This window comes from Harmonia axyridis, chromosome 4 (genome assembly GCF_914767665.1).
Source record: "Harmonia axyridis chromosome 4, icHarAxyr1.1, whole genome shotgun sequence".
Lineage (NCBI taxonomy): Eukaryota > Metazoa > Arthropoda > Insecta > Coleoptera > Coccinellidae > Harmonia > Harmonia axyridis.
Genome location: NC_059504.1, coordinates 24894432 through 24908644, shown reverse-complemented (window position 1 = coordinate 24908644; position 14213 = coordinate 24894432). Strand labels below are relative to the sequence as shown.

The 14213-nt window shown below is 34.6% G+C and overlaps 1 protein-coding gene across 2 annotated transcripts in view; it reads left to right on the top strand.

Annotated features, from left to right (window-relative positions):
* Positions 1-14213, top strand: part of LOC123679011 — a 293836-nt gene that overhangs the window by 172358 nt on the left and 107265 nt on the right. For both annotated transcript variants that reach the window (XM_045616321.1, XM_045616322.1), the window contains 2 exons: positions 357-1352; positions 4950-5764. In XM_045616321.1, the coding sequence (XP_045472277.1) occupies positions 483-1352; positions 4950-5764 (1685 nt within the window). In that variant the 5' untranslated portion in view covers positions 357-482. The remainder of the gene's footprint in view (positions 1-356; positions 1353-4949; positions 5765-14213) is intronic.

The window sequence follows — 14213 nt, the reverse complement described above, 5'->3', positions numbered from 1 at the left end:
TTTTCCTCAATGATTCGCACAGTTATTAGTAATATTTCTCAGTTCAGAAACTTGCAGAACCAAGAACAATGGAAGAAATCTTCCAAAGGGTTTTCATTGTTTAATTTTTCGACAAATCCAATCGTTGAACATGAAATTTATTGTTATTTCTTTCTATATTAAGATCATCTTATATCTATCGGTTTGATTATTATTCAAACCATAAGTTCTATAATATCATGTTTATATTTGGAATCATGGGAATAATCAATACCTTCACTCAGAAATACTATAATTCAACTGCTTGTTTATCCAGAAATTGTGTTCTATGTGAAAATTTGTGGTCAGCAATCAGCTTATTTTTTTTTCCTTTCCAGATACGACGACCAGAGAGAATTATGGAAATCCTCCAGCCGCATAAAACACCAATCTCGGAGTTCAGTCGAAAAACTCTCCTACCATAATCGGAAAGTCCCTTATCTAAATTTTCCGCTGATTGAAATATGGAATTTTTGGGAGAATTGAATTTCCTTTCTGTAATCGAGGAAGAACTGGAATTCGAAACGACGGATTATCAGGTTAGGGAAAACTGGAACGAACTCACTGAGAATAAAAAGAGCGACGAGAGAAAATCTTCGAGAATACCTGTACGTCAGGTCAGGACGCAAATGGTTAAGAAACCTTCTGAAAATGTTGAAGGAACGAGCAAGGAAGATGGACCATTGAATGCAGAGCGGAATTTTTCAGGGAATCCTGTTAAATCTAACGATGAAGACGTTGTTGATGGTGGACTGTACGAAAGTATTTCGAACTCCGAAATCTCTGTTGATCCAGATTTAGTCGCCAAATATCAATCTTCAAGTGAAATCGAATTAATAAGAACAAAGCTCGAAGATCTTTCTGGTATTCACAGCTTGAGAAAATCTCTGGAAACTCTTCTAATATCCAAAGAGGACAATGATTCTAACAGATCCAAAGACGGTCCAGATACTCAAGTCGATAGAGACACGAAAGTGGAAGGAAGTTGGTTATCACCTAGCGACAACTTCGAAAGATCGAATCCTCCAGATGGGGACCGAATTGACCCCGCACCTCCCTCGCCACTAGAGATTCCAACAGATTCCGTGGAAAACGCCGGAAGCGACTTTTGTTCTGGCCAGGAACACTTCTATTTCCGCGAAGCGGTCCAAAGTTTTTTACTAGCGGAATTGGGAGATAAGAGCTGTTTTGACATCACGTCCTGTTCTCTGGTTCCCGCGAGTGCTCGATTAGTTTGTAAGGAATCTGAAGAACCTATATTAGAGGCCCCTGCGGAATTCCGAAATGGTCCGGGAGGATCAGAGGCGAGTGATGGAGCGTCAGATGCATGTCAGGTTGTTAAATTTGTTATTCTGTTGTTTTGTTTCAATAGGTACGTGGAAATTGTTGAAAGTGGAAAAATTTAAATCTTGAATTAGCGCATGAAAACGTTTTAATATCATTCAGGGTGAAAAGAAAACATGGATGCAGATTTATGTAGATATTTAGACGGAAAATCAAGGAAATATTCGAATCTTAAACAAAAGTTGAGCAGTCAAATACTCGGTGAAATATCTCTTTAATTACTCAATAGCCAAAAATTAGATTGTATGACCACATTCCACATTTAACTCAACATTATATTGATAAACAATAAAAAATTGTAGAAAAGCATCGACATTCTGTCAGGAGATTTATGTTGATTATTCGTGTATTTATTTGCTCAAACTATCGAGTTCTTGATTTATCCTCAAAAAATTCTAGATGGAAGTTTCTTCAAGTGCTTGAAATCAATTCTCCTGGCAGATTAAAAATTTTTTTTTTTCTATTCAATTATTAACAGGCCAATTGAAAAGTCCCCGGTCTACCGTAAAACACACTTTTTTTGGCAAAATTCGATTTTATTATTCAATATAGTAGCCTTTGAGGGCGACATAGCGATTATAACGAAATTAAAACTTTTCCATATCATTTTTGTAGTACGATTTGTCTTTCACTTCGAAAGAGGCCCCAGTTTCGGCGATTACTTCTTCATTGGGCTAAATTTCTTTCCAGCGATCATTCTTCTGAGGTCTGAGAACAGGAAAAAGTCGCTGGTGGACAGATCTGGTGAAAACCGTGGATGCAGAAGCAATTCGAAGCCCAATTCATGCAATCTTGCCATTGTTTTCATTGATTTGTGATACAGTGCATTGTCTTAATGAAACAGCACTTTTTTCTTCAAATGGGGCCGTTTTTTAACGATTTGATCCTTTAAACGATCCATTAACGCTATATAATAATCGCTGTTGATGGTCTGGCCTTTTTGGAGGTAATCAATGAATATTATACCTTGCGCATCCCAGAATACTGCTGCCATAAGCTTGCCAGATGACTGTTGTGCTTTTCCGCGCTTTGGATTCGGTTCATTGTGTGCAGTACACTCAGCTTACTGTCGATTCGACTTCCTGCTCAGAATCATTAACACGTTGTTGCTTTTGATCAATTGTGAGCTCCCGAAGCACCCATTATGCACACACCTTTTTTATGTACAAATATTCGTGAATGATATTATGTACACGTTCAGATGATATCTTCACAATGTCTGCTATCTCGATCAACTTCACTTTACGGTCATTCAAAATGATTTTGTGAACTTTTTTGATTTTTTCGTCGGTAACAGCTTTTTTTGGGCGTCTACTGCATTCGCAGTCTTCGGTGCTCATTTCACCATGCTTAAACTCAGCATACCAATCAATGATGGTTGATTTTCCTGGTGCAGGCCCCGAAAACTCATCATCAAGCCAAGATTTTGCTTCAATCGTAGTTTTTCCTTTCAAAAAGCAATATTTTATCAGCACACGAAATTCTTTTAATAATAATGATAATAATAATAATAATGCCTTCATTGAAGAGAATAAAAAATATTACAATTCCAAAAAAAAAACATCAGAAAAAATCAATCACAGGGCGGAGTTCAGATGGTGATGAAGCCATACACCCCTGCTCTTCCACTCAAACCCTGACGAAAAATATATGAAAAAAAGCTTTATACATCTCGAGACAATAATGATTGAAAAAGAAAAAAAAAAGTGACATAACACAAAGAAAAAATTTCAATAACTTTCTGATTTCAAAATTTAATTATAAGTGAGTCATATGTGTCAAAAAAAAAAAGAGAGAATTACTGATTACTGAGCCCGCACTGATCCCTATAAACTACATCCCTGACTTTAGCTCTGAAAGATGACACAGACAAATCTACAAATGAATTACAAATATATCTGTTATAAAATTTATAAATGGAAAAACTAAAAGATCTTTCAAATCAATTTCAATTTTTCCATCTTTTTTCAAATAACAAAAGTAGCTACACTCACAATGCAATATCTCACAAACTAATGGTCGCCCTGCTGTCAAATTTTGACTCATATCGTTTGAAGGTTGATACTAACCAAAAATCATATGAATTTAATACTAGCACCGCCATCTGTGCATCAGACCGGGGACTTTTCCAATTGGCCTAATATATAATATACCTGATATGATAAACTTGATACTAAATTGCGAAATCTATCAATCAAAGATCCACATCTGTTAGATGAACTCTGAAAAATTAAAGTAAAACGTTGAATAGTATTCAATGCCATGGCTAATTTAAATACTTCGATTTGACCTTCAGCAATTGCGTGAAAATGGCTTATTTCAAGGACATATTTCCGGTACACACATTTAACAGCCAGTTATTAATTATTCCATTAATTCTCCACTGAATGCGAATGAATTTTTTTACAAGAAATAGTTCAGAATGTCTAAAAGCTGAAGTCTTATCTGTCTTGTTGACTTAGTTCGAATTTGAAAAAAATAATCTCATTGATTTCATCGTTCGTTAACTGGTCCAATATAACGCACCAAAAATTCATAGCTACAATGACAGATTGTAATGTATTTTTGGTGAATAGTGGACGGAAATGTCAAGTTTGAGAAACCGTTCAATTTGTCTAACCGCCCTTGCTGAGGTCTATCGTAATCTGCTTCAAGCACTCCTCCAGAAACATATTCGTTTGATTAATTAAAGGAAAACCTAACACACACCTTGTTGTTCAGACATTTCTCGTACATCTTATTCTCTCTTTGACATGTGTATGGAGTATAGGACGTTATCCAATTTTCTTACTCCAAAATATCACAGAATATGGTGTAAACAATTCTGAGCGTGCCATTGGACACGAGTTAAATGATGGAACTTTAGTCACAGAATATACCAAGGACGTAGATCTTTGTATTTTTGGAGGGGGGGGGGGGTGTGGAATTAAACGAAAAAAAAATTTTGACGACAACGTTTACTCTGTAATGCGAGAAAAAGAAGTTTGATAACGAAGTTTGAATTTTCCAATTCGGTTGTTCTTACCTTCTACTGGGTATTCCTAAATTAGAGTTACGGAAGAAAATGAGAGATTCCTTGGATAATTTTAAGAATAAAAAGTCCCATGAATATGAGCCCGCAAATGCTTTGTTTTCAAGATACAGTATCGCACTTTTTAGTGGTGCTTATATCAGTTTATCAAATTTTTATTAATCTTCGCTACAGAGTGAGTAACCAATATTATATTATATATATTATATTTATAATTAATTAATTCATTACAACTCCCCGTTTTCCCCCATTTCTACGCCCTTGGTATATAACACTCCACTCAATCAAAATTTCAATTTCAATTTTCAAGATGAAGTTATTCATCGCTACAACGTTACAAATTATCTTTCGAGATTACATCTAAAAATACCATTCTTCAAACTAGGAATAATTATGTGTGAGAAAATCAAGTTAGTATCCATAAAATCATAATGAATGCTAGTAGTACTAATCAACACAACTCATGAATATTGATACTGTAAACCGAAGAAAGTACCATCTCCCACACTACTCCATTACCAAGCCACATTCCGTCTAAATTCCCGATTTTTTCAAGGCACCTCCACCGCAACCACCGTCGGTACCGGAAGAGGAATCACCTAACCGTGACGACGACAATACCAACTCGACGGAAACAGGCGATACAACCCAACGATCGGGGAAAAACGGCCCCTATGACTGGCAGAGCCGAGAGAGCGAACGCGAGAAACAAGCCTTGGACACCGGCGGTACCGCTAGCGTCTTGGTAACGTACGCTAACAGTACCGAAGACAATGACCATATAGAGCTGGAAGGTGACAATCGAAACGTGAGTGCTTTCGAGCACGTGGGCAACGTCGCGCCCATACAAAGACACGACATGCTGCAAATTGATCGGGGAGAGACTGCAGAACCACTCGAGAGTAGCGCGGTACCACAGTCGCGTCAATGTCAAATTGACCGTGGTGGGTGCGGCAGCTTGGGTGAAGTTCTACGCGCGTCTGAAACATATGATTGCAGTGCTTCCGAAAACCGAGCGAAAGATGTGTGCGGGGACCGAGTTGAAGATTCTCATTATAGTTCTTTTGTACCTGATGTATTAAGCTTCGAAGAGTGCGGATATAATAGTTCAAAAATCCCGGATTTGTCGTGTAGTGTAAGTGATAGTGGGAGTAGTTCGGACTCGTATGTTAGTTCAGTGAGAAATTTTCTGATTGAAGAGTTTTTGGATGATGTACCTGAGATGTTTAGTGACAGATATAAGTTCAAATTTTCAGCTGTGGTGGGTGATCAACTTGGTGAAGAGAAATCTCTGGTGGGCGAACAGGACGACAATAACAATGTGTCAGGAATAGATGAACTGTTTGTTAGAAAAAACTGGAAGGAAGAAAGGTGAGCCCATGAGAAAAATATTCTGTACATAATAATTCTCAAGTTGATTGAATGTAATGGAATTATTTGAAATGTGATTGTTAGGAAGAAAGGTCCATTTCTTTTTTGTTGAGTTGATTTCCTTAGTGCTCAATGAACCTTTTCAAATAATTGCAGTAGAAAGTTATATTTGATAGGTTGCTCTCTTTGGTGCTCAATGGAGCTTGTTCAATAATTCGAAAGACAATTATTCTGACCTATATTTCTTCAAATAATTCTTGAAAGTTCTGCAACTAGAGACCTTCTAGTAAAAGTGATGAATGGGAATGAAAGTTTCGAAATGCCAGGGCCCCCGCAACCGCGCGTTCAACGCGTGCACCGCACGCGGGCGCCACTCTTAAGGGGCGCCAAAATCTCTTATAGACCGCATGAAAATCCGAAAGACCAAAGGTTTTTGAAAAATTTTTTTTTTATTTTTTCAACAATTTTAAACGTTCAAAGACACCTTTTACACATCCAAAGAAGTTCCCGAACGTCACAATCCCTATAAAATAACCTCGGCCACAGATTGCAATTATACGATTCTTTTCGAGTAAACAAATCATAAATAATCATCCCTTTGTCGGTACGGGATTTCTTTATGGACCACCTTGCACCGGACAGCGGGCACCATTTCTTCGATCATCACTAAAACGCATATGGTACACATAAACAATCATAAATACCGAAGCGATAGCTTTTAGCCAGGGAAATTACTGAAACTTTCGCCACCATCTGTAGGAAAAATACTACATGTTACAGAGAATTTCTGAAACTACCAAAATCTGCTTGCTATGCTATAACAGCAGAAACCTATCCAAAGAATAGTTATTTTGTTTCGAAACGTTTAGGGGTTGAGGTCAAGACGCAAAAAATTAAAATACTCAGATAATTGGAAAGATTTGTATTTTGTGTAATTGTGGTTTGTTTTACTGTTTCTTGTTGTGATTAAATTAAATTTTATGAAATGGTAAGTACCTATCCACATACAGTATTAGCATTTCTATTAGTCTATAAAATTCGATATTTTTTTTTCTGTTTAAAATGGTGCACATCCTAAATACCTATACCCATACCTATATACTATAATATTATTTTTATTTGCTTCAAATAGGGAAGTATTGTTTGTAATCGTGAAAAAATTTAATCGACTTTGATATTTTGAATTTGTTACCTGGGGCCACCATCATATTATACTTAATTTTTTTTTCAATATGCACCCTGGATCTGTATTATTTATTTGATGTTCGTAGTCGTTTGACATTCTGAAAAAATTATATTTCCCCTTTGCCAAAAATTAATTATTATAATAGGAACAGGGTATGTGCTTCAGATCGGTCTTAACTTATTATTATTAATAATATTAACTCCGTTTAGGTTTAAAGGCTCGGATTTAAGGTTTAAATTCATAAAAATGAAAACATACGGATTATTCTCAAAGGGATGGCGCAAAGTAAATCATGGGTGAATGTCCTTACCAATTTTGGATCAAGTTTTTCTTAAATTCTAGGAGCCATACAAGAGAAACCTTCTGGTGCAAAATTTCGAGAGCAAAAAAAAGCTAGATTTCAACAAAGGGAGAAGATGGCTGGGAGTATGGAATAATATTTAATAATTATTAATAATAATATTAATATTTTAATATAATATTATGAATAATTTAAAGAAGAATAAAGCTCAGGTTTTGAAAACTCTGCAGTTTCATTACAAAATTAAAATAAAATGCGGTTTTGATCGAATGCTTGAATAAAATAATGAAACATTTAAAGAATGTATTATGCAACAACTGACAGCATAAAGTTCTTAAGGCATTCAATAAAGGTTGCTGATAGTTTTTTTAACTCTTCTACAAATAAATTCCTAACAAAAACTGAAACATTTTTTGCCGATTATCCTGCGACGTTTTTCTCCACTTCCCCCCTTTTTGGGGCGCCAAAATATTTTCGGCACGCGGGCGTTGATGACCCTTGCGGGGGCCCTGCGAAATGCACATAGGCGTACAATTTTTTGTCCGCCGTTTTTTCCGAAATTCGAGGCTTCATTGTGAAAAATTGATTATACATTCGATACTTTCGATGATTTCGAATATTGTCATGCTGTAAAATCACTTTATTATGTCTCTTGTTGTATTGCGGCCGTTTTTCTTCGAATACTCGGCTCGAATGCATTAATTGCGTTCGATAACGATCGCCTGAGATTCTTGTTGCGTTTGACACGAGTTTTGGTCAAGTAATGCCTCCAATTCTGCATCTTCGAAAACCTTATCTCTTCCACCACCATGCTGGTCTTCGACATCAAAATCACCGTTCTTGAAGCGTTGAAACCACTCTCGGCCATTCTCTCATTAATAGCGCCCTCACCATAGGTATTTGTGAGCATTCGATGACCCTCAGCCGCATATTTCTTCATATTGAAGCAGAAAATCAAAACTTTCCGCAGAGACGAGAATTTGGCTCGTAAATTTACATGTTTAATCGAGAATAACTTCATGATGCAGTCACAAATCGACTAACATTTCGATGGCGTTATGTTTACAAGTACCTAAGCTTATTGTATGACATCTACGTTTACCATTACCACTTACCCTGCAGCCAACTATTGCAAGAAAAGTTGTGTTGTATAGCAAAATAGTTACATTCTTCATTCTTACAAGAGTTTTCATGGAGTTTCCTCAAGTTCGCAGCAATGAACTTCTTCATCTAATTCAATGAGGAAAACTTTGAGATAGATATTAATAAATCTAGTTCCTTTATTCTATCCATTTCCATTATAATTCAATGAAAAGTTCAATTTTCCTTGATGGTGAAAAATGTAACCATGATATGAATGAAGAGGTTCATTCGTACCCACGTTAATACCTAATTGTATATTTCTATCAATTTCCGAAATTGCAAATTAAAATGAGTAAATTTTCTTCCCGATTGTCGGGTTGATGAAAAAAAGATTTACATCCATTTTGGCGCCCCGGCAAAATAAAATTTTGCCGCCCTGCTTTGCCTTATTCATCTGAATTTTCAATGAAGAAGCCTCTTCTCAGGCATCTTTTCAATTTCATATGAAATCGTCTAACTGCTACTAACTAACTAACTTCACTACTAAGAAAATATTTTTGGGTCAAAAAATATGTTTTGTTAACTGACTTTGCGTCCATAGAAAATTGTTAGGGTCATATCATTGTATGAAGTTGTCTATTTATGCATCCTTTAGTTTCTCAATTTGACAACATCATTTTCGCAATGGAATCGAAAAAAATTAACATTCGTGGACAAGAGCGTGCTTACTGCGAATGACAGATTGTAATCACACTACCTACTATCCATAACAGCAATGTTCTCAAGTAGGAAAATACAAACAGTATTGTCCTTAACCACTCCTTGCAAATCATTTCGGTACGTACATATCATTACAGAATTACAATATGGAAATGATTTATTTTACTCGACATGATACCTTGAGACAAATGGAGAATGTTGTTATCTGTGAAAGCAGAGGAAGTACTATTAATGGTTATGTTTTCATTTCAATTGTTTTTTGAATGTTTTGATATAGTGTTTAATTAATTATTAAGATAAAGTAGCAAACAATTCGAATGAAGCTTTTCCAAATACTGCATTGCAATAGTCTATAGAATTGTGTTATTGGTACGATAACATTGTTCTTTTCTATAATAATTAATAAACCTTCGAGTTATTCAATCCTCATTAGGTCTTCAGGTTAACGGCATTCATTACATTCCAAAATTGTTTGATATTCAACTGAAGCAAGATACGATTCATAAATACTTTAGGAAATGTAGTACCTACCTGTTTAACTGAAAGAAAAATGCCGGAGATTCAATGGAAAACTCCTTTTATATTAGAGATGACTTGAGGAATGAAAACACCTCTCAAAAGATACTCTTTCAAAGTGTTGGTTATCCGAGGTCATTATGAACAATAATTTTTATTTAGGGCAGGTCTAGGAGTAGGTTGCGTTCCGTAAATATGGTCATTCGAAATTTTGTTTTTCTGAAAATTCAAAATCTACAGATTCGATATAAATGCAATTCAAGTCTATGCCTGATTTGATGTTAGTCACTTTACCAGAATCAGAAAGATTGAAAAAAAATATCGGAAGAAATAATCAATATTTCAGTGACAATATATCCGATAGAATTGAGATTTGATTTTTTTGATATAACATAATAATTGCAACTTGATGCAAAAGTTTGTGTTGAAATTTTCATCAGAACAATTGAAAATCCAAGCAGACTATCGAACATAAATACAACATACAATATTTTCTTGAAAACAGATCCGACCATTTCGAAATTAAGTTTTGTTAAAGTTAAATGAAATGAATTTCAGAAGGATCGTATTTAGCAACTTCTAAATAAAGTAACGGACGAGGTAACCAACAACAATTAGAACATAATAAATCGTATCTCACATAGATATAATTCTGTAGTATCCAAGGCTGAATTGGCGCATGGATGAATAAAAGGTAGATGGCTTCTTACGCAAAGTAGATGATTTTCTAGACTTTTATTTATCATCACTTATTATTTTGAAGTCATTCTGTTAATTATGTCGTTCGATTTCCGTTTGCAAAAAAAGTTTTATCCATGAAAAGCTGTCGAAAATTGAGTTCCCCTGAAAAAGTCACTCTTATTTAAACAGAGAACTAATTCGTTTTAGGATTTTCGATCATTAATAAAACTATTTTTCATTTCATTTTCATTATATAATTTTTTTTCTTGAAATATTGAGTTATTCGACGAATTCAAGCTTCATAAAATTGATTTTCTGTAGAAATACTTAATAACCTAATTATAATATCATTGACGTTCCGTAGTACACGAGGTTGTACAATACATGATGGGTAAGTTTCAAGTGGAAACGGGTATTCTAAAAACGATTTAAAGAAAAGGGAATGCAAATGAAATCAACTTTCTGCTGGCTTCGAAGCATAATTATTAGTTATTCAAATGTCATTGAGTTGCTAGAATTGCTTTTCTTAGCAATGGATTTATGGTAGAAATCTCTTTTGACTTCCTTATGTTTAGGTTTTTGCACGTATCGAATTGTAAATGTGAAAATACAGGAAACATGCATTTTATAGGCTGTAGTTGTTGAATTTTGAATTGGGCATTTTTAACAGAATATAATTATCACAGGGATCTATATGACATCAGTGCGTTTAGGTCGAACTGTCGTTCGAATTTCGGAATTGAACCACTTATTAAAATAGCAATTTGAATGTGTGATGATAATCTAAATTGAACAAATTGATACGAATACCATCGGAACCAATCTTTATGGTGTCATGATAAAAGCGGCTTTTTTTAAAATACCATAAGTGACCTTCAGTTGAATGTGATTAGCAGAACTATCAATCAAAAAGTATGGAATTTGAAAAAAAACAAATCCACATCTCTTCAAGCGAAAGTTTTATAAAGATGAGACTGATATCAGTTCTGTTTTATACTGAACTGTTCAAATAATTAAGGATGAAAGAAATTCAAAATTTTCTTCAGCTAATTAGTATTTCCTTTAATTAATTCGTTCATTCAATTAAAGAAGTATAGATACGATCATGGAGTTTGTTGCGTTGACGCCGTATGCAATCATTTACAGATATTTCGTAATTGAAACCGGAATGGGCTCTAGCTAGATGACAGATAATTACCTATGTCGAGCTAAATGTTTTCACCTCACGATTGAGAAATCAAAGAAAGTTAATGAAAGGTTGAACAAAGAAGTTTTTGTTGAGATAGCTACTAGTGTTGCCGTTTCTCTATGTTTTGAACATTAACAATCGGTTTTAACAATCTTTAAGGTTTTTTTCATAATAAATGGTACTCAGTTTATGCTTATGAACGAAAACGTCTGAAAAGTCCTTCAAAAAGGACACCGATTGCGATTACGATTAGTCAGTTAATGGATTGTGAGATAGTCACTTCCGTAACTAGTGTGTAATGTTATATTTTCTATATTCGTTTTCCATTATTTCACCAAGCAAACAACTGCAAGAAATATAATTATCATTCAAATTTATGATTCTAGGCTTGTATTGATATTGAAGCTACTTGGCTTGATATTCAATCTACTTGGCTTGAGCTTAACTTGAAATCAACTCAAGTTCAAGTCAAGTAGTAGTTTTTTAATATCAAGTCAAGAATTCATGCATTAATTAGATACTTGACTCAACATTGAGAAACTACTACTTGACTTGAAATTGAGTTGATTTCAAGTAGCTTGATTATCAAGCTAAGCCGTAAATCCGTAAATCAAATTATATTTCTTCACACCAGTAAGAAATCAAGATCCAATTCATACATGTAAAGTAGCTGTAGCAAGTTAGTACCTAAATCAAGTGAAGAAATGAGTGCTGGAATTGCCCTCTGCAACGAGTATTAGACATTATTTTCTCTATTTTTAGGCAAGTTTTGTGAAATATTGTCTAAATTCAATGAAAAATTCAGATTATACATCCTAGTGACTTTTGTATTGTAGCTTGGCAGTTGGTGTGACTCACAAAAATTGACAAATGACGGAATTTGAATTTGAACCGTACGTTTTGAATTTTGATATAATTTATGATTACACATTAAACTCGTGAATTATGCTCAGAATTATGTTTGACTAAATCGATTTAACATCACCATACTCAGTGTAGACAAACACAAAACGAAAAATATGACTGAATGAATTCATTACAGCACTGTTTTTTTTTCGATACTGAAATAGAGAAATTTTGTTGAAGCAAAATTACTAATTTCTCATTTTAAGCTTTCCACTTCTTTATCTTTGCACAAGATCAAAAATAGATAATTAAAAATTGCTCCTGTTAGTTTCACATATGATCCATTTGGAATCTCTCAATCCAAAATTACAGTGCGCGTCAAAATCATGGAACAAATTCATTTTCTCAGAAGAAAAATATTTTTGTTTCACTTTTACCAAATTTTTATGCATTTTTGAAGGATTTTGGGTCATTTTGAACATTTCATTCAACTTATCTTGTAATGCACAATGATTCTTCGGGTGGTACTTCAATGCCTTGTCACTCACATTTTTTTTCTCCATTAAAGGGTTCGTAGGCGTTGAAAATTGTGCATGAACAAAACTGTGATGGTAGACTTTCATTTGGTGACAAATTTCATCGTCTCAAAGTGAATGAGACATGACAAAGTGTACATACTGAAAACCTCTTGGAACTAACTGATTTAAAAAAAAAAAATAATAATTTCTTGAAAATTTCTGCACGCTTGTAAAGAAGATACAAAGGCCTTGCTAAAAAAGTACCACATGACCCACTTTCCCTATTCAAAAAATTTAAGGGGTTGATGGGAATGGCACAGGGTGCAACAAAAATGCCTAAAAATTTGGTAAAAGTGAAACAAAAAGTGACCTGTTTCAGGATTTTGTTGCTGAAAATTTTTCTTCTGAGAAAATGAATTCGTTCCATAATTTTGACGCGCATTGTGTAATCGAAGAAAGTATATCAACTACATAAAAATTGAATCATTCTCTTAATAAATGCCAAGGCAGAGGCGGCGCAAGGTGTGGGTGACGTGAGCCTTCTGACGGGTCATATCGCCTTTCGGCTCTAGCCCGATTGCGATTCCATCCTTCTTGTATTTTGTCACAAAATTCACGTTCACGGTTCACAATTAGTAACATTTCCTAGGGTAGGCTACCCTAGTTGCCGAGAATACCTTAGGCTGAAATAGTGGAGCATAACATTTCCCATTCTGTTATTTTAAGCCATATTTTCAACATGAACATTCGTCAAGTAAAGAAGAAGGCATATTTTTATAGTTATTATATCAAAATTTGATGATTATCCTGAGATTCTGTAATACTTACATCAATCGGCATAATAGATGGGCACTCTATCGGATTTCTTGTTGTCACTGAGACAATACATAAGAGAATTCAACTAATGCCGTAAGGTAGAGTTAGAAAAAAAACTTATTATTATAGATATTCAAAACTAAGCCAAGGATATGACAATGGTGCAAATATGGTAGGCACAAATAGTGGAGAGAAAACTCGCTTACAAATATTAATCCCAGGGCATTTTTCAGTCCTTGAGAATGCTGTAGCGGAAATCCGCTGTTAGTTGATGCGGCTTATTTGTCTGTGGCAGCAAAAAGAATTTTCAGCTTTATTCCGAAAATTTTTTCATCAAACGCTGGGAATTAATCAAATGCAAATGAAAGTTCACAGTATAACCTTTATCAGACACAAGATGGAAAGCAGAACTGAAGCAGTGTGTGCAGTTACAATTCGATTACGTGATAGAATGCCTTGAAAGCTTAAAAAACAAACAGAACTAATGATTGTGATTCAGTATTGAAGAAAATGCTCAGTTTCCAATTTATTATATCACTACATATATGGTATGAGAAATTATCGCGCATTAATATTATAAGCTAATTATGGCA